Genomic DNA, 24,233 nt, shown 5'->3' with positions numbered 1-24,233 from the left:
ATGGAATTGCCATTTTATTTGACCAATTGTGACCCACAAAAATGGCAATTATGGTCCAACTTACTGCTTACTTTCCCTTGGCCAGGAGACCCTGCTCTGGACAGCCCGCGTGAAGCAGTTTCTCTCTGTCCCTCTTCCTCTCTCTGCCTTTCCCTGACTCTACCCTTCTCTGCCTTTCTCCCTGTGTCCTCATCTCCCTCCTCTTTCTCCTCCACCCCTCTCCACCGCCTTCCTCATCCCCTCAGCCTCCCTGCCCTCCTCCCCCGCCCCCTTTCTCCCTGCTTTGAGGGACTGCACAAAGGGCTGGGGCAGAGGTCAGGCTGGGGGTGAGCAGGGCTGGGAGGGCTCAGCGGCCCCCACCCCTGCCCGGGGCCTGCTCACCCCAGGGAGCACAAAGGAACCCTTTGCTTTGCGTGTTGCAGGCCCCCCATTGTTTCCCTGTGGGGGGCCTTTGCAGGTGGAGCTGCCACCGGCCTGGAGGAGGGCAAAGGGATGAGCTGGGAGGCCAGAGGGGCGAGTAGGGGTGGGATATTTAGCCCTTTTTCCCACTGGGCACTCAGGGGGAATGGCTGATGGGAATGGGACAAGTGACAGATGTCAGTGAGAGGATTGGAATCCCCAGGATCTGCCCCGTGTCACACACTTGTCACAGGGTCCTTGCTGGATGGGGGGTGATGGTGGGGGCGGTGCCGGCTGCAGAACTGGGCTGAGGGGGATGGATGCAGAGACATGCCCCACTCCAGGGTGGCCCCTGCCCAAAGCTGTGCCTGACCCCTCCTTGGGGACTCCTGCTGAGGTCCTGGATGGGTGGGGCACTGGTGGGAAGGTGTGCACAGTGGCTGGCTATGCCAGGCTCCCTGGCCTGAGGCCTGAGGCACACAGACAGCCCTGTCTCCTGTCGGGGTTGCGGCCAGGCTCGGCTGGGAGAACCTCGACGGCCATTGAACTGCTGTGAGTAAAGTCTCCATCCCGGGAGGTGGGGGGTGGGCAGCACCCACAGTGGCCCCTTTGATTTTCTAAATACCTGCCAGACTTAACCTGTGTTAGTCTGCCCCGGCTGCTATAACAAAACACCACGGCCTGGTGGCTTCAACAACAGACACTTATTTTCTCACAGTTCTGGAGACTCAAAGTGTAAGATCGGGGTCCCAGCAGGGTCAGGGTCTAGTGAAGCCCCTCATCCTGGCTTGCAGACTGCTCACTTCCTGTCCTCACTTGGCAGGAGAGAGCTTTCTGGTGCCTCTTCTGATGAGGGCCCTAACTCCACCCTCATGGGCCCCACCCTCTTGACCTCACCTAACCCTGCCTACCTCCAAAGGTCCCGCCTCCAAATACCATCACACTGGGGGTGAGGGCTTCAACGGGGGCACTTTGTTGGGATGCAGTTCAGCCCATAGCAAGTAGTGATAGCAGCAGTCTTAAATACAACCATTTACTAAGAGCATGGATTTTGAGTATTTCATGGCCCTCCCCCCACCCCAATTAAAGTGTCCTGAAGGCCACTTGATAGCTTTGGGCTCAGTCTTCTCAATGAAATGAGGGGGTGAAGCTAAATGATCAATTTGGTCCCCTCCCAGCTCAGAATTTCCTGGGTCCTCACTGGTTGGGAGGCCGACTGGTCACAGGGCCTGGTGGCCACAGAGCTCTTGCCTTAGAGACTCCTTCAGGGCTGTGTTGAGGGGACTGTGGGCGATTGGGACCAAGAAGAGTGCCCAGACCCAGGGGATGGAAGGAGAAGGGAATGGACTGGGGACATTGGCTAACCATTTGCCAGGTGTCCTCCCTGCTATGGACATGGACTTCTAGGGCTGGAAGGACCAACATGGCTTCAAGGCCGGGGAAGCTACCACCTGCCTCTACCACATCTGGTGTGACACTCAGCCTGCCCCCGCCCCACCCCACCTCCCATTGAACAGGACTCTGCTCTCCACTTGCTGTGTCCCTGTGCTCCTAAAGCTTCCCTCCGGGGAAGAGCACGGGGCCTGAATTCAGTAAGATCGGTGGATCTGCGTCTCAGGAGGGGCAGCGTCCCTTTCCGTTCCTTCCACTGGGGAGGTTGGCTTCTCCTTATGAGACATGGTGTCAAGTGTCATTGGCACTGTTTGTGGTCTCTGTTCAAGAGGAAAATGTATTGCAGAATGGAGGAAAGGAGGAAGCCTTCTCGTGTGTAGAGATTAGAAGTGAGTCAGGGTCTGAAATGATTGTATTTTGTGCAGTGAGGTATTTGAAAACCCAGGGTGTGCTGGAGCCAGCGTGCGCCTGCTCACACTGGCCCACGAGAGCGCACTGTGGGCGTCTCTTCCCAGCTCTGCGTTCAGGGCACCATGCTGGTAGTTTGGTATTGGCTGCGATGGGAATATTTACACCTTGGAAATTGGCATATGCTATAAGTCAAAGTTTTTCTTCCCAGAGAGCTGGTTGTTAAATGTTTCTCAGCATTTCTCCCAAAAGGCATCCTGGGAGTGGAATTTTGGATCTTGATACCAGTAGGAAACCTAGAGATGTTCATACAGTCTGGCCGCCACATTTGACAGATGGGGAGATTAGGCCCAGAGAAGCACGGTGACTTGCCCTAGTTGATGGCAGCACTGAGGAGAACCCAGTTTCCCAACCTTGTTACCCACAGTGCCTCAGGCAAGCATCCTTTCAAGTGTTAAGTTGTGGAGAGAAATCAGACCCGGGCTTTTGGAAAAGATTCCTCCTGCTGAAGGAGGAAGTTAGTTCGTGAATGTGTGAGGCAGCACCTTTAGTGAAACTGCTTTCAAGTTTTCTTCGAGCCAAATGGGGTTAGGTTTCTGCCCACTGCTTCCCACCCTCTCCCACCCCCTACCCCCACCTCCCAGCACTGAGCAGTTAGGGATACTTCCCTAGTGTCCTGGCCAGGCATTCCTTCTGTCCCCTGAGGTCACCTTCTTCAGCCCCAGGATGGAAAGTTGTACTTTAGCATCTGAAATGTCCCTGCAGGCCATGGCACCTGTACAGTAGCTGCCACCCTCACCAAACACAGAGACCCCTGAGAAGGTGGCCATCTGTTTAGGTCTGATAGTGCACAATTATCCCGGCTCTGAACTTCACCCCTGTCCTACTTCCTCTTTGTGGCAAATGTACTTCTGTGGATGGGACACAACCTGGAATTCCAATGCCAGGGGCCCTGGGGCCCCAAGACGGGGATTCTTGTGCAGGAGGTTTATTGAAGGGCGTTCTCGGGGGAAACTGGTAAGGGAGTGAGGGAAGCAGGATAGGGCAGGAGAAGAGGCTAGGGAAACGCAGGTTCAAGAGAAGTCAGGTCTCAACGTGATGCCACGGGAAGCACTGGAGAGGGGGCTTACTGGCCCAGTGGAGGGGCTCTGGGCGGGGCACTAGCCACATCTGCTCTACTTGGTAACCTGTTTGAGGGGAAAGCAAGTTTTCCTGGAATTTAGGGACCATCTGTGGATTTCTGTTTTGCCCTCTCTCCAGCAGCCCTATGCTGTAGAAGGACCTGGTGGTGGTTCTCTGGGGCCCCATGTCCTCCCCTGATGTCCAGCCAGTCACTCAGTTGTGATAATCTTATGGTATCTCGCACATCTCTCCTTTATGCCATGCACGCTGCTGCTGGTGGTATCCTAACCAATCTTGGTTTGCTTTCCACCACGCTCATTAACCGGGGAGAGCTGCATGTGTCACAAGCGGCCCCAGCAGGCCATCACAACCTCACAGGTGTCCTGGTTGGGTGGCTGTCTTCCAAGCAGTGAGTCAGGGGTCCAGGCTTCTCCCGTCCTGTGGTTCTGTCCTGCTCTAGGGCCCTGAACTCCTTGCTGGTTTGGAAAGAGGGAGCATAGGGGAATAAATCCGAGACTTTTCCTGGCTGGACCTGCAAGTGTCCTTCATCACTTCTACCCATGTCCCATTGGCCAGAACTTCATCACATGACCACACCTAACCACAAGGAGTTCTGGGTAATGTAGTCTATAAGCCCAGGAGGAAAACAAAATGGTGTTTGGTAACTATATTCAGCTGTTGCCATAGAACTTGCTGTTCACTTTGCTGACTTTATGGGCATCCGTGGCCACCTCTCATTTTATGGAACTGCAGTTATTGGCATCAGAAAGGGATGGTGGACTTTAAGGGTCTTTTCTCTGTGTAGGAAGCACTCCTGGCCGAGGGATGTGCATCCTGCATGATAGCTGCCTGGGCTGGGGGTGTAGGCTCCCTGGGAGCTAAGCCAAGGCAACACTGGGCTCCTAGGCATGACCCCGTTGGCACTGGCTTAACCAGCTAGGCTAACAGGCTGACCAGGCAGCTGGGTGGATGCTACCAGGCTACAAGCATCCCTGTCTTTCGTGACCTTCCCAGTGAGCCCCAGCTTAGTCTCCCCGCCTCCGCTTCACTGAATCACCCTTAGTGTTGACAGCAAGACCAGGCTATGTCCACCACTGGCTCTTGCTGGAAAAGCGTATCCAGAGCCAACTGGATCCCCATTGGGACAGCTTTGTTTTCCCTGCTGAACACAAAATCCCCTGTTCACTTGGAGAGCCGACAAGGAGACCCCGTGGGGCTGGCCCTGTGGGAGCAGATACCAGTGAATACAGTGCCCGAATGGCATCAGCTTATTAAAGGCAAATACACAGGCTAACTCTGCCCTCTTGAGTGGGAGATAGAATGGAGGGCACAGAGCCGTTACAGCGGATTAGCAGCTGCAGACTGACGGAGGCAGGTGCAGCCTTTTCTGCAGTTTGGAAGGGTTTATGAAATACTGATCTTGTGCTCTATAAATCCTTCCCTTGGCCTCATCTGGGCTACAGGCTGAAAATGGGGATTTCTTGTTCATCCAGGCTTGGTAGTGGTTTGAGTACTCCCCTCCCTGCCCCAACTCCCAGCATTCCTTGAGAATTCCGATCTGAGGATTTGTACACTTGTCTGTCTGTTCATTTTCTCTTCATTCTTTCATCAATTACACATTTACTAAGAGCTTGTGCGAGGTGCTGAGGTTACAGAGATGGCTGTAGAACGTGGAGCCTGGAGTTCAAGGAACCATGGTTTACTCAGCAAGAAAGACACATAAACAGGTGACTCTAGTTCAGACTGTTACCTGTTGGAATAGATCCAGTGAGCGTGTGTCAGCAGATGCCCACGTGGTCTTCTAGTGTCAGGCTTGGCCAAGAGCCGGCTCTGTCGTTCTGCCCTCGTTCAAGCTTTAAGTCCAAGGTGGCTTGTCAGCCCTCCAGATAGGCTGCTGTTGTCTAATGCCACTGATGGCAGGTAAGGAGAACCGGTGACACAGCTAGAAATTATGTGGGGTCTACCAGCAAAACCTCTACAAAGCCTATCTTCTGTGGCAGAATTTGCATCTTTAAAAAAAAAAGATTTTATTTATTTTTAGAGAGGGCAAGGGAGGAAGAAGGAGAGGGAGAGAAACATCAATGTGTGGTTTCCTCTTGAGCTCCCCCTACTGGGGACGTGGGCCGAAACCCAGGCGTGTGCCCTGACTGGGAATCGAACCAGCAACCCTTTGGTTCTCCGATCAGCACTCAATCCACTGAGCCACAGCAGCCAGGGCAGAATTTGCATCTTGAAGAAAGCTTAGGGGGCCGTGTTCCTGGGCTCTGACGTAGAGTTGGTCTCCATGTCTTTCCCTTGTAGAGGCGGGACACCGCACCTGTCCCCGCCAGACACCCTTCAGCCAGCTGGGCTCATTTCCAGCAAGCAGAAGTCTCTGTCTGTACTGTCCACCGAGGTTTACAGGGCTCGACTCCAGGCCAAGAGTTTTGATTTTTGACTCTGACCAAAGATGTTTGCATTTGTTCTGTGGCTGAAGGGTTTGACGAGCACTAACAGTGGCGAGGGGGTGACGAAGATGGTTTGGACTTCAAGGTTACCAGAAAGCCCAAGGGCAGAGGCACATGAGATCCAAAGGCTCTGAGGTGACTTGTCCCAGGGGCCCAGGTAGCTGTGCCCCAGTTCCTAACAGGAGCTGGTGCTTTTGGGTGCCGGAATGGAGCTAGACGGTGTCTCCCACACCTGTGGCCTCCTTGGTGGGTGGAAGCTGGTCAGTCCTCTGCCCACCAGAATTGTCTTGGAAGCCCTTGCAGGCGGCCCGTGTGTGAGCTTCGTCGCTGCAGGTCGGGTGCAGCAGTTGGGGGGAGCCCGTGGAACTCACGGCCAGGCCTGAGCCCCAGAGGCACGTCATCCCCTGGTCCCTCTGGTCTTGGGTGGTGGGTGGGAGTCAGGGGAACTGACTCTGAGGGTGTCCTCGAAGACTGGGCAACACGTGGAGCGCCAGCTGGAAATCCTGTGTTTGGGGAGTTCCTGGAGACAGAAGAGATGGCTAAGAAATGGAAGACTGGTAGAAACGATGACCTTGGCCATCTTCTTCCGATATCAGACGAGATCGGGCGCATTCAGGGTGGTATGGCCGTAGACACCTTCTTAAAGCCTACATGTGTCCTGGTGGGGAGTGTCAGGCAGGGATGAAGTCCAGAGCATCCACTGGCCTCTTGGTGGCCTTCAGCCTTTAGGCCCTTCGGCGACTCTTGGGGAGGACAGCCGGGCCTCTGCCTAGAACATGAAGACTCCTCACACCTTCTGAGGGGGGCCGGGGTCTGCGGGTACCAGGAGTATGCAGGGAGCCCTTTACTGTTCACAGCAGATGTAGTGCCTGTGTCCCCCACGTGAGAAGGCAGTGGAGCCTGTCCCGACGGGCGGCGTCGGGGTCTGCCGCGGTTCTGGTGGTGGAGTGAGCCGCCCCCACGATACGGTTTTCAGACACCTGAGGCATAATTCATGGAACTACCATGTACCTTTTTAAATTTTAGCCATTTTAGACGGAAATCTTTCCCAAAGGCATTGCAGTTCCCGGCCTTGCGAAGCTGTGCACAGGGAACACGGTCCCCCGTCAGGATGACACAGCCGTGGCAACAGCGCGCTGGGCTCTAACACGGGTGTGCTCTCGGCGCCTTCTCAGCTGGTCTAGTCCCCGTGGCCTCTGTTCGAAATGGCCTGTAGGTATCCTGTCTGCTTTTCATAGCTTCATGGTCTTCTGTCCCCACCGTTTGCTGGCGGTTCCTTCTTCCTGCGGGCCAGTCATACCTAAAGTCCCTCCAGTGGTGATGACATTTTTTATCAATGTTTGTAAGTAAAAGATAATAAAGGTAGGCGTTTATTAATAAAAACTTGAAGGGGTTTCCTTCGTGAGGGCAGTTAGGCCGCTTAGACCCCTTCCTTCCTGGTTCTCACCTGTATCCCAGAGACTGAGGTAAGCAGGTGAGTGGCCTCTGGTTAAGCAGGATTTTACCTGTACTCAACTTCGATGTTCAGAAAGGGGAGACAGGGTTAGTCTCTTCAGTTCTCACATCGGATGACTGAGGAACAGAGAGGTTAAGAAGCGGGGCCAGCGTGACAGGGGTTCTAAAAGCCGTGTCCTTGGGTTTTGAGGAACTAGGAAGGCTTGAGAGGGCCGGGTACCCTCTCTGAAAGTCTTGAGGGCTGATCTGCTGGTGGAACAGGCTTTTGCTGGGCTGTCCCAGAAGGTGGAAGGAACTAAGGCCACCTGGGGGAGTTAGAGAAGCCGGTGAGGCTCGGCTGGCGAAGTCCTGCCCTGCCCTAGGATGTGGGGTTCAGGCAGCTGGGTGGCAAGCGGAGGTGCAAGGGGGGCCCGACCTTCAAGCCCCCTTTCAGCTCTGAGAAGGCAGATTTCGTGGCCTGTGCCCAGTCTATCAGCAGTTGGCAAATGACAGAGTAAACAGGGATGACAAGGATGTGTCAGCTTTCCTGTGATCAACCAGGAGCATTTTATTGAGTTCTGGACTCCCGTCGGTGCTGAGGTTGATTAATAGTGTCTGCCATGAGCTTGGCCAGGAAATCTGGTGGCTTGCGTGCTGCCCATTTGCTTTTCCTGCTTCCATACTCACTCCCAATCAGTGTCTCCTCGGGCAGCTGTCATTTTTTTCCCCCTGGAGATAAGTCAGTCATCATCGAGTCTTTCAGAGTAGGAACCCGAGTTTCATTCCTGCTCCTTCCTTTCTCTGGCAGCCCGTGATCACAGGCTGAGTCTGGGAGGGGGTGTGGGGCAGGAGGAGGATGGGCAAGTGGTTACCCCAAGGTACTCCTGAATACCAGCAGCCCAGCAGGGGTCCCTGGAGAGGGGGCAGCCCCTGCATTGGTGTGGGGGGAGGTTAAGGGTCATTGCTTAATGGTCATCAGGTTGCCCATAGCTTTGGGAACAAAGACACCCCTGGGTGGCCCTGACCTGGAACGAAGGGCAGCTGGTGTTAGCAGAACTTCCCCCACTGGCAGGCGACCTTGCACACTGAACATTCGGGTGGTCCTGACGCTGCCCACCTAGCCTCCCTGCATGCCCCTGGGCTGCTCACATGGGGTTGTGGGTGGGGAGTGCTTTGTGAGGGCTGCCCAGGTGTGGACTCATCACTGCCCCCTAGAGACAGACTGAGTGCCAGCTGGGCCACGTGGATCGGACACGGTCTCACTCTCAAGAGTGAGGGAGGCAGGGAACAGGGTGAGCCCAAGGCTTGTGTGGCGGGTGGCAGAGCCGGGTCTGCAGCCACCTTCGTGGGAGAATTAGTTCTCTCAGCGTAGTGCACACCGGCTGGGAGGGCTGAGGTGGGCGGCCAAGGGTCCAGGGAAAATTCTGGATGTCCAGGAGCTGGTTCAGCCCACTGAGGTCTCCTGCCTCCAGTCAGGAGGGATTTTTGCAGCCCTGAAGGCTCTGGGCAAGAGGCTTTAATCTAATTACATGCTTTATTTGAGCCAATTTGTTTTCCAATCCATCTTGTTCAGCAAGAAGAAAGAACATGCTGGGGACTCCTGGCACCCTCCAGTTCCCGGTGGAGAAGGGGCTGCCGTCCTGCCTCCCGTGGCCAGCGCAGCCCTGACCTCTCCCAGCCTGGGCGCCCCACCCCACACCGGGCTGCAGGCTGCCCCGGCTCAGGAGGGAGCTGGAGCCGGAGCCGGTCAGCCACTTTCATCTGCTGTGGGGGGAAAAGCTGGGCTTGCTGGTGCCGCTTCTCGTGGAGTCCCAGTGCACCGGGAGGGCTGAAATGCAGTGGGCGTCCAGGCAGCAACCTGGGGGTGCTGCTCGTTCCCCAGGGTCACCCCAGCTCCAAGCCCTCTGGCTCCTCCGGTACAAGCTGCCCTCAGAATTCCAGGCCCAGTATTTTAAATCTGCAAATCTATTTTTCATAATAAGGCAGGCAGTTTAGAATCTGTGTTATTAAAGTCCAAACAAAACACCAAAGCCCTTCAAACCTGCCCGGAGGGGTGAGACTTCTCGGCTCCTGCTGCTCTCCCCAAGTGTCAGCGTTTTGTGTTGAAGCATTTTCCAAAATTGTCTTTTTCTGCCCTCTCCTCAGAATCCTGCTTTGGGTCTTCGCTTTCCTGCTGCTGACTCAGACTCACTCCTCCGGGCAGGTTCCCTTGCAGGGTCTGGTGTCTCCTGCCCTTGGACTAAGGGAGCGAAGGGATTGCTGGGGCTGCAGGCCTCTGCCGGCCACAAGTGGCAGCAACTGAGCCCCCTTTAGTTCAACTCATTCAACAAACATTTTTGAGAGCTCGAATGTGTCCTGGGCTCTGGGGAGCGGGTGAGGCAGAAGATGGACCGAATTGAAAAGTGTGTGACTGCACTCTGACAAGTGCTGGGCCGGAACCAGAACCCTAAAGATGAGTTGGCCTTTCAGGACAGCCACAGGTCGGTCAGCACATACCGGAGCAGCAAATTAAAAAAAATGTTCTCAACTGGGTGTGCCAGGCTTGCAACGAGATTGTTTTGTGTTCCGTGGCTCCTAAATCATAGTGAAAGTAAGGATTGCTAATAGTTTCCAGAGCTATCGTGTCAGGCTGCCTCTCACTAGAACTTCAGGGAGTCATTCCCGCCCCCCCCCCCCCCCCCAGCGTAGGGAGGGAGTGAGGAGCCTGAGGCTCGGACAGGCACGACAATGTGCTCTCGAGGCGCAGCTTGACTGTCACGGGACCAACTGCTGCCCGGCCAGGCTGGAGTCCATCACTGTCCGAGCAGACCATCCCCACCAGTGCGGCACAGCAGTCTGTCCAGCGGACACTCCGGAGCCTGCAAACGGCAGGCTGTGATGAGCAGAGAAGCCCTGAGGTCCCCAGCTCTGGGGCTCCTCGTTTCACGACACAGGTGTCAGGCCCCCTGATTCTGAGTGCCACTGGCGTCCTCTCCAGTCCGGGTCAGGCCCTCTCTGTTGTCAGAAAGCTTAAGGTTTTTTTTTTTTTTTTTTTTTTTCTCTTTTCTTTTTTTTTTTTCTTTTTAATATATTTATTGATTATGCTATTACAGTTGTCCCATTCCCCCCCCACTCCACTCCATCCTGCCCTCCCCCCTCCCTCCCACATTCCCCCCCTATAGTTCATGTCCATAGGTCATACTTATAAGTTCTTTGGCTTCTACATTTCCTACACTATTTTTACCCTCCCCCTGTCTATTTTCCACCTATCATCTATGCTACTTATTCTCTGTACCTTTCCCCCTCTCTCCCCCTCCCACTCCCTTAATGACAACCCTCATGTTCTAGTTGTTTGCCTAGTTTGCTCTCGTTTTTGTTTTATGTGTGGCCGTTAATAACTGTGAGTTTGCTGTCATTTTTACTGTTCCAATTTTTGATCTTCTTTTTCTTAGGTAACTCCCTTTAACATTTCATATAATAAGGGCTTGGTGATGATGAACTTCTTTAACTTGACCTTATCTGAGAAGCACTTTATCTTCCCTTCCATTCTAAGTGATAGCTTTGCTGGATAGAGTAATCTTGGATGTAGGTCCTTGCATTTAGAAAGAAAGCTTAAGGTTTAGAAGATGCCTATGCCCTCCACCCAGGCGTGTCATAGGCGTCCCCAGAATTGCTGTGAAGGGAGCCGACTGTGTCTTGCATTTGGGGAGCCTGTCTGGGTGGGGTGTTGGTCTTACGGGAACATTGCGCTCAGCTTGTTTCACACCACCGTGTTCCTGGGCACATGGGGGCCTAGAGTTCACGTGCAGTGGTGACCCCGCACTGTGCCAGCGGCCAGCGTTTGAGGCACTGCTGGGACAGGAGGCAGGTGGACAATTCTGGACCCTGAGGTGGGGGCTGAGAGCACAGAGGCGCCCAGCTGTGCTCTGGAGCAGAGAGGAAGGGCCCACACATGGGGAGGTGACCCAGGGCTGCGTTGTGAGGAAGGTCGCCGAGGGAAAGGCATTGATGGCTGACCCCAGGAACGAACGGCCCGCTGCAGAGTGTCCGGCTTCTCCAGTGTCCATGGGGTTATACCCGAGATACCCTGCAGACAGTGTGATTCCGTGCCATTCACTGGAATGGAGGAGAAGATACGCTCGCTGCCTGGCTCTGGGGCCGTCGCATAGCCTGGAGAGGGTCTTGGGGGCAGAGGTGCTTCTCTTGGGAGCTCCGTTGCTCAGACCCCACGACACCAGCTGTTTCTTGGTGTGGGTCAGCTGTCGTTTCCACTGAGGCCCGGGGCCAGCTCACCCCATCTCAGATCTAAGCTCCCCTCGTCACGAGGCTCGATGGCGGGGCCCCACTTCCCTGCTGCTCCGCCACCATTTGTCCTCCCCTCGCCATCCCTCAGCTGGGGCCCTTCAGCCCACCCCGCCCAGTTAGCAGAAGCTTCTGGTCCTTCAGGTCCCAGCCGAAAGGTCATCTCCTTGAGAGATCGTTTCTGATCTCCCTTGTCACACCAGTTATTTCCTCCTAAACCCTATGCAGGGTAGGACAGTTGTTATTACTTCTGCCCCATTTCACAGATGGGGAAACTGAGGCTCAGAATGGTCAGGTCATATGCTGGGGATGTGTAAACAGGAAACAACCTCTTTCTCTGGAGCCCCTCAGGGTGGACCCTTGGGCCACAGTGGGGACACAGCCATGGTGAGCTGCAGGGGGTCTTTGAGGAAGGGTGTGTGACGTGGAAACGTGGAAGTTTGCTATTTGGGAAGAGAGGAGGTTGGAGTTGGAGGAGGCCACAGCCACTGTGTCAGACACAGGCCCCATGTCTGGAGCTGTCCCAGTGGGTGGCTCCTGAGGGAAGGTGTGGGAGAGGGGGACAGTGGGCAGCCGGAGTGCTGGCCCCCACTCTGGCCAGCTGAGCCGCGGGTGCGGGAAGAGGGTCCTGTTTACCAGCAGGAAGCACAGGCATCAGACTAAGGCCCTTGACCACCGGTCTGCAGGCCCCGAGAGAGAATGAGGCTCCTGTGGCAGAATGGTAACAGGTTTCTAAGGGCTTGGAGACTGGTCTACATACATCCCTGTATTTAGGTGTCTGCTACATCATATCCCTGTAGCCCCAGGTGTGAGACCCCAGGTGTAGCCCCAGTCATCCATCTCTGATCGTGAGAAAGTTCGAGCCTCCCTTAGCCGGTGCAGCTAAAGACCCTGACCCCTGCAGCCCGAGTGGCCGGGACTGGCTAGGCCTCTCTGGTGGCTTTGCGTTACATTTCAAATAGAATCCAAAGCCTGTGCAGCGCCACACGGCCCACTCAGGCTGTGCGCCTCCTCTCTCTGCCCCTCTGCAGCCTGCATGCGGTCCCTGGGCTGTGCCGGGCTCCATCCTGCCTTCCTGCCTTCGCACGGGCTGTCCTTCCTGCTTGGAATCGCTCGCCCCAGGCCCTCTTAGCCCTGCATCCTTCACTCTGTTCAGGTCTCATTTCTGTGTCACCTCCTCAGGGACCTTTCCCCCGACCACCCCAGCTGGAGCAGTGTCCTTGCTCCCAACCACGTCACCGTCTGTGCACAAAGTCGGCTGGCAACTCACTTCTCCTTTGTCCCTTGGTGTTAACATTGGGGGATTGGGGGAGGATGAAATGACACGCACATGCAGCATTTCTCCACGGCGGGAACCCCACAGGCTGGGAACACAAGTGTCCCCTTGTCGAACACAGATGTCATCTCATCATAGGGGTCACCCTAGCACCCCTAAGTGTATGGTTCCCATCCTCACTGAAGAAGAAACTCTCCTCAATTTTAAATGCAACATTGTATCCTCATTGAAGCAAGATTAAAGGTGTAGGTAAGACAAAGCAACAGTGTAAAAACCAGACATAGTCCTACCACCCAGCATTTCACCTTATTCTATTTCTAGAATAAAATCCAAACCCCTGCCATGATTGATGAGCCCAGGGACCCCTATAAACCATGCAGTCTCATCTCTGGCTGGGCTTCCCCTTCACCAGCTCCAGGCTCCCCGTCTCTTGTTTTCTCACACCTGCCTGGCTCTTTCCTGCCCTGGGTGTTTCACAGGGCTGCGTCCTTGGCATTCTAAATGTCACCTCCTCAGCCTGGCCTTTGCACCTAATTAATTCTCCACCTCCTGCCTCCCCCTGCTCGCTCCCCATCCTCTGCCTGCTCAGTGTCTTCATTCTGGGAGTGTCACTCTGTTCTATGCCCGCTGCATGCAGGGAAGTTTGTATTAATTTTCATCCCAACTACATTGTATAAGTGTGTCTGCCTTTTCCAGTTTGCCAGACGAAAGTCGTATGTTGATTTGACTTTCTCTGATTTTTTGAGATTGAACATTTTTACTTCTCCTTATGCTCTTTTTTCTTCTTTGGCGAATTGCTTGTTCCTCTCCTTTGTATTTTAGACCATTTGTTTGTTTTAATGATTCAAGAGAGTTCATTATATATTAAATGTATGTCCCCTGCCATGTATGTTGCGAACACTTCGGGGCTTTTTTCCAGTTATTTGCCCCCATAGGTTGCAAGGCACCTCACGCCCAGCTGCTCTGCCAGTATATTGCTAGAGGGGGCCTCATTTGGGGGTTCCCGGCCTCTCTGTGCCAGAGCCCAGAGGTAAACGGGCCTTATGCTGTACAGGGCTTGCCGGTGATTGAGCGGAACCAGCACAGGCTTGGAGATGTGGCCGCTCAAGAGCTGCCTGGGCCCCTGCTCTCCCGGGGAGGGAGCTCCGTCCTGGACAGAGCGCTTGGGGGTGAGGGTGCTAATAACTAGGTGGTCTGCCCAGGGGAGGGCCGTTGAGTCCCCTGTACCCTAGGACCACGAGGTGAGAGCTGGCCTCACGGGGGGTGCTCCCCCACACTCACCCCACGAGGGCTGTGATGGAGCCCATGGATACGCGCAGTGGCTTGAGAACTGCACGCATCGAAAACTGGACTCCGGCCTGAGGAGTTCCAGGCAGCTCAGTGGTTCGAGGTCCAATGGGGCCAAAACACTCTCTGTGCAGACTGTCCTAACCTGTCTTTTGTCCCCTGCTGGTGGGCAGAGTGGCCCAGCCAAAATGGCTGGAGCCAGCTAGGCACTCCTCCTGGCCCCAGCACCTTAAGGTGTTCCACCCTGGGCCGGGGGTGGGGGGCGGGGGGGCGGTTGGAGGGGGAAGTGGGACCAGGAACCCGTCCCTTGAGCCAGGCTAGCAGAATCTGAAACTCACTCAGCCCTCCAGGTCTATCCTGGGAGGGACTGTGGTCACCGGGCATCCCTCACTCATGACCCGCACAGCCCTGCCTTCCCGAGTCCCACAGCCCAGAAGCAGAGAGGCAGGGGTGCCGCTGAGAGGAGGCCTTGGCCAGCTCCCCACCCAGCTCCAAGGGAGGTGCCAGATGCAGCGCCCCTGGCTCCAACCAGGGCACGCTGGGCCCCGCCTGCCATATGCTCGGAGATGAGCCTCGCTCTGCGGAGCAGGCCTGCCCAGCAGGACTCTTGGCACCTGGGCACAGGAGGCAGGCCGGCGGGGCCAGCTATGCAAGGTGGAGGAAGAGGAGGGAGGGGCTTGGCCGCTGGGATTGGGCCTGCAAGGCCCCCTCTTGGTTCTTGGCTGTGGGTTGGTCAGCGGAGCAGGTGGGGGGAATAAAAGGGAGGGTTGGCTGCTCCCAGGAGGAGCCAGGACGCCAGCCAGCCAGGATGGGCCTGCTGCGAGCTGCAGATGGCAGCCTCCAGGCCTCCGCGGCTCTTCCCAGGACAGAGCCATCTGAGTGGGGAGCCAGGCGGTCCCTGTGTCCTTCCCTGGCAGCTCCCCTCTCATTAGGGAGGAAGGTGGGAGTGGAGGGCGTCGCAGTGCAGGGGCCCCTGCAGAGCTTCCAGTAGTTGCCCGCACCTTGATGGGAGCCCTGGAGGGCCCCCTGAGAGTGTGGGGGCAGGGAGCTCCCTGCTCATCCTGCGCCCACTGTTCCCGTGGGTCCAGGGCAGGTGGGTCAGCAAGGACGGGAGCCTGCCGGGCATCCAGTACTGGGCCCCGGTGGGCACATGGGGTCGGCCAGCTGACCTGTAGGGTCTGTGTGGGCATGAGCTTATGCTAGCTTTTATATTGGGGTTGGACCGTATGGAACTGCTCTTTTATTAAGTTGAAAATGATTGATTTTAGGCACTTTTACGTGGTTCATCCTAATAGCTTTCCCTCTTTCTCTGTGTATCTGGCCAGACCACACTGCATGAAAAGGATGTGTCTTTTATGTCCACGTGGCCCAGCCTCAGAAACTGTGTGGGTCTGGAGAATTCTTAAGATTATTTATTCAGATGTGATACCTCTTTAGTTCAGCTCGGTCGTGGATGTGACATGCGTCATTCCGATGTCCAAGATCTCAGCCTAAAGCTGTCTGTATGAAGTAGCCTCATCGCTGAAAGGTCTTCAGAGCGTGGCCCTGCTGTTTCAGCCCTTACTTCCTGCGTGTTTCTCTTTTACTCATGGCCGGACACGGCCGTGTACTGTCCACTGTGGTTTTCAGTCTGTTGGTCTTGGGGCTTTACTGAGAATCAATTCTTGGGTGTATTTAGGCCTTTCGAGGTTTTCAGTATTCTACTTTATTAATATCTGCATCTGTTATCAGGTCTTTCCTCCTGCTTTCTTCAGGTTTTGTTTTGCTCATTTCTAACTTCTAGAATTGAATACACTTCATTTATTTTCATTCTTTTTTGCTTAAAACAAACACTATTTATTACACTGTGGTCAGGAAATGTGGCCTGTACAATTTCAGCTCCTTGGAATTAATTTAGCATTCTTTCATACTTTGTGTTTCTGTTTCTCTTTGTATTTCTGACAGTATTTGTTTAATATATTTCAATGTTATTCCACACAAAATGTTCCTTTTTTTTAACTAGTAAGTGAACTTTTTTTGTTACCTAGTGACAAACTTCTTTAAAGCGCTTAAAACTTCTTTAAAAGTTGTAAACTTAAAGCCCTGACACCCGCAAAGCGAAAGGTCACCGGTTCCATTCCCAGCCGCGGCACACGCCTGGGTTGCGGGTTTGGTCCCTGGTTGGGGGCGTGCGAGAGGCAACCCATCGATGTGTCTCTCACGCATCCATGTTTCTCTCCCTCTCTTTCTCCTTCCCTTCCCCTCTTTCTAAGGAAAAAAAAAAGTTGTAAACCTAAATAATTTGCTTTATTTAGTTATGTCCCTCTGAAAAAGTTATTTAATGCATTTCGATCAGTTCTCCCATAGAGTCGCCCCCCTTACAGTCACTGTTTCATTTTAGACGGCTGCTCTCCTACGATGCTCGTGATCGCAGCTGCATTTTATACATTCCACTTGTCCTGTTATTTTCCCCTTCTGGCATATATTCTATAATTTATTGGCATCTTCTCAGGTGTTTTGTGGTTTGTTTCAAAAAGCACTATTTGATCTCATAGCTCTTATTTGTCCGAGTAAAGCTTGAAATGGCGTCTTTTGAGTCCTACCTACTTAAGACAAGAGAGTTGTACTTCCTACCTCATTTTACTTCTTAGTTTTTGTTAATGTGACCTGAAGTTTCAGATCATATTTCGATCACATCAGCATAAAGTTAATATGATCTAAATGTTCATGGTTACTATACATACACATACATTGTCTCATGTTCCCTTTGAAACACTATTTAAATTGCTTTGATAATGGTCTCCAGTTTAAGAATCAAATTTGAAGTCTCTGTGTGCACCAGTTTCAGCGCTCCCCACCAGTGTGTTCGTACTTTGACTCCCCCTCTTAAACTCTTAATTTGGTTCATTTCATAGTTGGAAAACATCCTCAAGTGTTTCTCTCTAAACACTTGGAATGTTTTCCTTGCACCCTTGAGAATGTCTTGTTTATTGTGGCCCGAACACGTGTAAGACAGACTAGCTAGGTATAAAATTCTTGGGTCACAACCTTTTCCCTCCTCAAGACCTGTAGACATTGGTCATCTGGTCAGCTTTTTCCTCTTCTTGGTTTTTAATGTGCGTGCATGTTTTTCCTCATCCTGGTACTTCATGTGTTTTGCAAAGATGTGTTTGGGTGTTGGCCTCTTCCTTGATTAAAAAAACGTTCAGTGAGCCCTTTTCTTGTGCGTGCGTAGAGCTGTCTTTAGCCCAGGAATCCTGTCGTTGGGTGTCCCACTTGGCCTGCACTGCGGTCCTCTCCCAGTTGTATGTCACCTCCCCACTCTTCCCCTTGTACCCTGGTCATTCTCTCTTTCACAGTTCCCACGTCTCTACCCTTTTCCTCGAAATTTTGGGAGAATTTCTCTCACTCATCCTCCATATTTCTGAATCAGTTTTCTACACTATCATTTTTCTTCACTGCTTCCAAAGTGGATTTTAATTAGGCTGCAGGGTTTTTAGGTTTTTGTTCTTTCCAGCTTTTCTTCCTCTGATACGTCACCCTTCTTGTGCCATCGTATGGCCTGTTCAGCTCAGCCTAGTGCTCCCTTACAGCTCTCTTCTGCTATGTCATAGGGGACGTGTCTTGCTAGAATATTTTAGTCTGCCATCCTCATTCAGTTACACATGATCTATGACTGTTTTCCAGCTCTGGCGCCAGAATTTGAATAGTTGTGATGGAGACCGTATGGCTTGCAAAGCCTAAACTATTACTTTTGGCACTTTGCAAAGAAAAAAAAAATTACAGATCCCTGTGCTAGAGTGACAGCTGGATCGCTGTCTTAGCTCCAAGCTGGATGGCAGGGGAATGTATGCAGCTCCATCTCCAGTTCCTAGCTTTTGCCTACCTCTTCCCTCAGTTCGCCCCTGCTCTGTGGAGGTGGTATTCTTGCGCCTCCGCTGCCTGATTTCCTCGCTGTCTGCATCTGTGACTTCGGGAAAAGTGCAGGTTCCAATACCTACTGCAAGCACTGTCCTTCCAGCCCCTCCCCTTCCTGGAGCCTCACCTCCCTGGAGGAGGCCACTGCCACCCGTGCCCCCTCCACTTCCTGCCCACTTGTTTTCTGGTTGTTGTCTGTCTGTCATTTCCCCCTTTTTAAAGATCTTTCTGTTCATCAGACAAAGAACTGTGTCCGGTGGTAAAACCTGGACAGGTTTAGCTTGCTCCAGCACCATCTGCCTTTAATTAATAGAGATTGCTCCCAGATTCCAACACTGGGTCATCTATCAGTTTCATTTTTGGCATTAGTGTGAACTTTTTTTCATTGTCTTTATAGCTATTTTGGAACAAGACAAGGAGGGGCTACATGGGTGCCTGCCAAGTAGATGCCATTTTGAAGGAGTCAGAGCTGCATTTAAGGCTGCGGTCTGTCCGTCTTGAAGCAGTCTCTGTAGCTTCGTGTGTGTTTGGTAAAAGAAGAAAACACAGGAACACTTCCTTTATCCACGGCCCACTTGTCCAGTGACCTCAGTTCTGGAATACAACCCAAACAAAGAGTCCCTATGCAGCCAGATAGCTGCCACCGTGTCCATGTTCTGGAGATTGTTCACTTTACCCAAAGGGAGCATTTTAGTCTCTTATTCCAAGCCTGTTCACCCGTGTCTTGCATAGAATCCTAACAAGCTAGGCCCTCCTGTTTTCCTAGCTCACAACTACATGGGAAGCAGTGAATCTGAAGAGAGTGGGGGACATTTTACGATGACAAGCACACTGACCTGACAAGAATTTCTGGCTGACCAAAAGGAAAGACGTAGGACCCCCCACTCGCCCACCACACACAAAATTATGACCACAAATGTTCAGAGGCTGGCACCGTTTTGTGTAGGGGCAGCCAGCTTGTGTTCCTCTATGTGAGCACCCCCAGTTTTTCCTTGTGCTCACTCAGCTATCTGGGCCTTTCCTTTGCCAGGCTGGGTGCCCTGTGCTAGTCATAGGTGCAGAGACCCTGTCCCCTCCCCCCACAGCTACAGTTGCTTCAGACACTGGCTGCACAGTAGAATCAGTCACCTGGGGGACTTTAAAATCTGGACACTCGGGCTCCCCATGTAATGTATTGGGGGTGGGACTCAGGCGTTGGCTGTTTTACAGTTTCTGGGTAATTCTGCTGAATAGTCCAGGCTGGGAACCAGGGGGGTAGGAGTACAGACTCCGCTGCCAGTCCGCCTCATCCGTAGAATGGGGCCGATGGGCAGGGCGGAGCCATGCTGCGTGCCTCGTTAGCGCCACGTGAGTGGCTGCCATCACCGAGGCGCAGACTGGGTGTTCATGGGGACCGCTGTGATTTGTCAGGCAGGGTCTGGAGCTCAAGCTAATTAGGCAGTGATGGATGCCACAGGTCTTAGTCCGGTTTCTCTCTCAGGTGGATGGCACTCGGCTCTGAAAGGAGAGCTGTAGATGTTACTGGGAGGGAGAGTGATGGATGGGAAGCGGGGAGGGACAGGGCAGGTTGATGCAGGGCTCGGTCACCTTCCCTTCGGCTCTGTAGAGCAGATCTCCCGTGGGACGGGCACCCGGAAACTTTCTGATCTCTAGTTTCTGCCTTGTCTTGCAGAGGGACTCAGTCCCTCTCTCACGGAGTAGCTGTGAGGCTCTGGGGGTGGTGGGTTCAGGGCTGACAGGGAGCGGTGTGTCTTGACCCATGCAGAGGAGCAGGGTGGAGGTGATTTCCTCCTGACCAGAATGCAAGTTCTGACGTGGGCCAATGACTTTCATAAAAAATAACAAATGAGTGACGAGCGTGGATACGAGGCTATCCCGGTAACAACGTCACTGGCACCGCTCGCATTCCATCTCGCTTCCCTCAGCAGAGAGAGCAGGGCGGGCTTCCAGCCGGTGCACTTGGGACCACAAGGACTTGTGCACAACCAGGGCCTTGCCACAGCAGTGGCTCTGCTGTGAGCATCATCTGTCCCTGAGCTGGCAGAGACGTGGCTGAGAGTGGCTGCTCTGGACAGCGAAGTGCAGTGTGATGATGGTGGTGCCCAGGTTGCCATCCCCTCTCAGCTCGACCTCTTGGACTTGGCCATGGCAGAGTGCAGGCCCCTCTCCCTAGGCGACCCAGCCCCTGCATTCCAAGAGGCTCTTCCTCCAGTACCAGCCAGCCAACGAACCAGCTGTCCAGCTAGCCTCCGGTGCTCCTGGGCAGGGCATCCTGGGGTGGGGCTGGGACCAATGGCTCGGACCACAGCAGAGCAGGCAGGGGGGCTGCTTTTCTCTCAGTTCCTGAGACTGGTTCCTAGCTTGGTATCCCAGGGAGCTGGCTCAGGAGGCACAGGGAGCTGCGGGCTGTGACTCCCAGGGCAGCGGGATGCAGCTGTTGTGACTTAAATTGCGGCACCACTCAGTGTATCTCAGGACCTTGAAGGAGGCAGCAACCTCCCACAGGGTCAGAGACTGACCTTGGGGTGATCTCTGACTATTCCCTGCAGACCTCAGCCATGGGTTGGGGGCCAGGTGTGGGGGAGCAGGTGGCACTGGGAGGCCTGAGTTCACGCTCTGCCTTTGTCCTGCGCTCCCACACAAGACACTCCTTCCCCCTAACTTGGCCTTGGTTTTCTGCTCTGCAGAATTAGAGGCTGGTCGCTGCTCCTGGCCAGGCACTTACGTGTGTGTGTGTGTGTGTGTGTGTGTGTTCCTGTCACCTTTTTGTCCCCTTCCCCCACCCTCACCAGGACATATGCCCAGCTCACCTCCACCACCCCACGCTGTCACTGTGTCGAGAACAAGCTGAGCACTCCACAGCCCCAGGCCAACCTGTCCGGTCCCCGCCAGCAGTCCAGGAGTTGCTGGAACACAGAGCGCTCTTCATCCTGGCTCTGAGCCCAACACCCTACTCACTGAGGGCAATGACAGTGACACAGCACTGTTGGTGTTTGGGGGGCACAGCATGGCGTAACCAAGAATGCAGTGATTTTGACATCTCAGACCTGTGTTCGAGGCCCAGTCTTGGTGCCAGCTGTTAGGGATGCATTGTGCAGGTGACCTCAGTTTTTGTATCTGCAGAGTGGGAATAACACCCCCACATCAAAGAGTGGTTGTGAGGATTGAATGAGATCTAGCATGTCGAGTAGTGGTGCAAGGCAGGATGGAAGGATTAATTGGGCATCATGTCTGCCAGGCAGGGAAGGAATTAGACCACCTCATCTGAAGAGCCGAAAGATCTAGCAGGGAGAGGGCGTGATGGGCGGGGCTTGGAGGTGTGTATTTGGTGGGCTGCCACAGGCCGCCCCCAAGAGAAGCAGGCCCATCCCGGGGGGCCCATCCCGCCTGGCTCACACTTGGACTGCGGGAAGCCCCCAGTGATGCCTGGCAGACACAGGCTGGGCAGCCCGGTCTCTCGGCTATAGGGCCCATTAGAACTGAACTCTTCTTCAGGGGGCATTTTATTTGCACACTCCAGTAGAGTGGACACCAAAGGGGTTTTCTAATACTTCATGGGCTGCTAATTTCCTCCATGACCTTTTTTGTTAGGGCTGACCCCAGCCAGAGGCTTCGTGCCATGAAAGCCAGCGCCTGACACGGACCCGGGGCGCAGGGTGACAATGAGGCCTCTATCGGCTTTAATCAGTCTCCAGTTGTGTCTTAAGAACGAGGGAATTTGTGTGGCGTTCAGAAGCCCTGGGTGGCACCAAATGGGGGCCCTCACGGTCCCTCAGGGAGGCCAAGGGGGCTGTGGGCAGCAGCTAAAGGATTCATCAGACTGGGGCGGAGGGGGGACCAGTTCAGGCGAGGGTCTTTGTCCCAAGTGCCTCTTTAGAAGCCAGGCCTGCCCTGAATGGCCGCCCGCCCGGCCTGGCCCACGGGTATCACAGGCCTCTGGGTATGTGGGGAGGCAGCCCCCCTTCGCCGCCAGCCTATTCAGTGCCCGCCTAATTAGGTTTTGTCTGTGCTCCCCTCCCCTGCAGACTGTGATTCCTACTGCAAGGCCTCCAAAGGGAAGCTGAAGATTAACATGAAAAAGTACTGCAAGAAGGACTATGGTGAGTGAGGGTCTGGGGAGGGGGCGGGGCCACAGGACCCACAAGGAGCTGGAGTTGGGCTGCAAGTGGCCCTGCATGGGAGTGGGCGATGAAGTCCCTGTGACTGAGCAGGACCGAGCTGGACAGATCGCACACCCAGGAATTTCTCATCTCCTCCACCTTGGTCCTTGGAGGCAAGGGGCCCGAGGGGCCACAGGGTGTGAGGGCGGGTGTGCCCCAGCTCTGCAGGGTGGCCTCTGGCCTCCAGTGCCCTCACACATTCTGTGGCCATCCAACCTGAGCCTCTGTTGTGTACAGGCTGGTCCATGGCATGTTTAAAGTGAAGACTCCTGAAGCCACCTCTTTATGGGGCTTAACTCCAGCAGGGGCCGAGGTGGGTCAGGGAGCCTGCATTTTAGCAGCTCACTGGTAATTCTGATGCACCGAAGGTTGAACACAACTGAAGGGGGGTCTCCTGGGGTCTCTTTCGGCCAGGAGTTGTGGGGTGGCAGCCCTGGGAGCCACCTGTAGAGATTCCCTGTCACCTGAGCCCTCAGGCTCCCTGAGCTGAGAAGGGAGTGTCCCATCTCCCTACTCTCATCACGCACTGCTCTCCCCAACCCTGGGGACAGTGAGCCCCCTGTACCCTTTCTCTGCTGAGCTCCCCTTTCCTGCCCCCGGAAACACTTGCTGAGAATCCCCTGGTGCCCGCCCTGTCCAGTGGGAGGTGGAGTCCCTTCGTGGTTTCTGGTCCCTGAGAGCGTTCTCACTAGGCAGACCCCTTCGTTTCTGTTGGGGGGGAGCCTATAGGAGGAGGGGAGGCCTTATCGACCCATGTGCCACTGTGCAAAGAGCCGAGTGGGCTCTTCCAAGCAGGACAATCAAACAGGGGTCCTGGAGGAATCACTGAGCCACCCAGTGGCAGAGCTAGGAAGGCCCTGTGTAGAGTCTTGGGGCATCCGTGTGGCAGCCCAGGCCCTGGTTGCCCAGCCAGGAAGTGGCACAGCCAGGAGGCAGGCAGAGGGGCTCTGGCCCAGGTTCTGGTACTCTCCTCTGTGGGGCCCTCTTCCTGACCTGGGAGGCCTGGTGAGTGGGGACTGGTGCCGGTCCCCTTCTAGCCCCTGACTGCTGGCTGTGCCCACCTCCTCACTCCAGCTGTCCCCTCTCCAGAGGCTCCTGGGGTGAATTCCCCATGAAGGTCTGTGTGGCCCCACCAATTCCAGCATCACTCTGGCCTCATCTGGGAAAGGGAGTGGAGGGGCCTCTTCTTTCTGCTGAGTTTCCCAAGTCTGCCCTGGCCATGCTCCTCCGGTGGGGCCTGGGGCAGGTCCAGTTGCGTATTTCAGCCTCCGTGTCCGTGTCTGTAACAGATGTGATGACCTACTGCACGTGCGTGGGAACCACCCAGCACGAGGTCCAGTGTCTGACAGGCTCCCCGTGCAGAGTGACCTCCACTTGTCCACAGGAAGCTGGGCGGGGAGGGTGGGCGGGAGGAAGAAACAGAGCTGGAGCAAGAGAGGTAGAAGGAAGGCCCCCCATGAAGAGGTGTCCTCACCCAGGTCCTGTGCTCCGCCCCTCCTGACGCAAGGGCGTCTGGCAGCCTGGCCCCGTGGGGGTCCTAACTAGGCCAGCTGTTTGAACTACACCTAAGGATTTTTTTCTTTACTAAGGACAATGGTTAGGACCTTTTCGCAGAGTGAAATGAATGATGGGGCCCGAAGGAGCCCAAAGGAATTTTGAGAACTTCTAAAACTTTCTCATTTTACTGCGTGTGTGCAGACAGACCTGCGCACGCACACCCCCCGCCCTGACGCCCTGGGGCGACCAGTCGATCCCAGAGATCCAGTGCACGCCACCCCGGGTTTTGCATCTGTTCAGAAGTGGGCAAGTCATGTACCCCCTGTTCAGACCCCCCTGGGCTTCTGCAGCAAGTTCCTGAAAGCCCCTCAAAGTGTCTGTCCCCCAGTGCAGTGCAGAAACGTCTAGCTTGCTCTGGAAGACAAACCCGGATTTTGAAAACAAACTTTGAAGTGGTTTCAAGAGAAAGGACGCCCGGTCTTTGAGCCAGGGCGACCGCCACATGGAGAGGCCCCAGGTTGTTTCGGATGAAGCTGGTGTGTCCCCAAGCTGCAGAGCCTCGTCTTCCCAGCCCCAGGCGTGCGGGTGTGCTGGGGACCTGGAGCTGAGCCCCTGTGGAATTCAGACTCAGGC

General features: G+C 54.5%; 1 protein-coding gene across 5 annotated transcripts in view; it reads left to right on the top strand.

Annotated features, from left to right (window-relative positions):
- Positions 1 to 24,233, top strand: part of NTN1 (netrin 1) — a 197,858-nt gene that overhangs the window by 155,832 nt on the left and 17,793 nt on the right. For all 5 annotated transcript variants that reach the window (XM_045199253.2, XM_053911825.1, XM_053911824.1 and 2 more), the window contains exon 6: positions 21,969 to 22,043. In XM_045199253.2, coding sequence (XP_045055188.1) covers positions 21,969 to 22,043 — 75 coding nt within the window. The remainder of the gene's footprint in view (positions 1 to 21,968; positions 22,044 to 24,233) is intronic.

The sequence above is a fragment of the Desmodus rotundus genome, chromosome 9 (genome assembly GCF_022682495.2).
Source record: "Desmodus rotundus isolate HL8 chromosome 9, HLdesRot8A.1, whole genome shotgun sequence".
NCBI lineage: Eukaryota > Metazoa > Chordata > Mammalia > Chiroptera > Phyllostomidae > Desmodus > Desmodus rotundus.
This window is presented reverse-complemented; position numbering and strand designations above follow the sequence as displayed.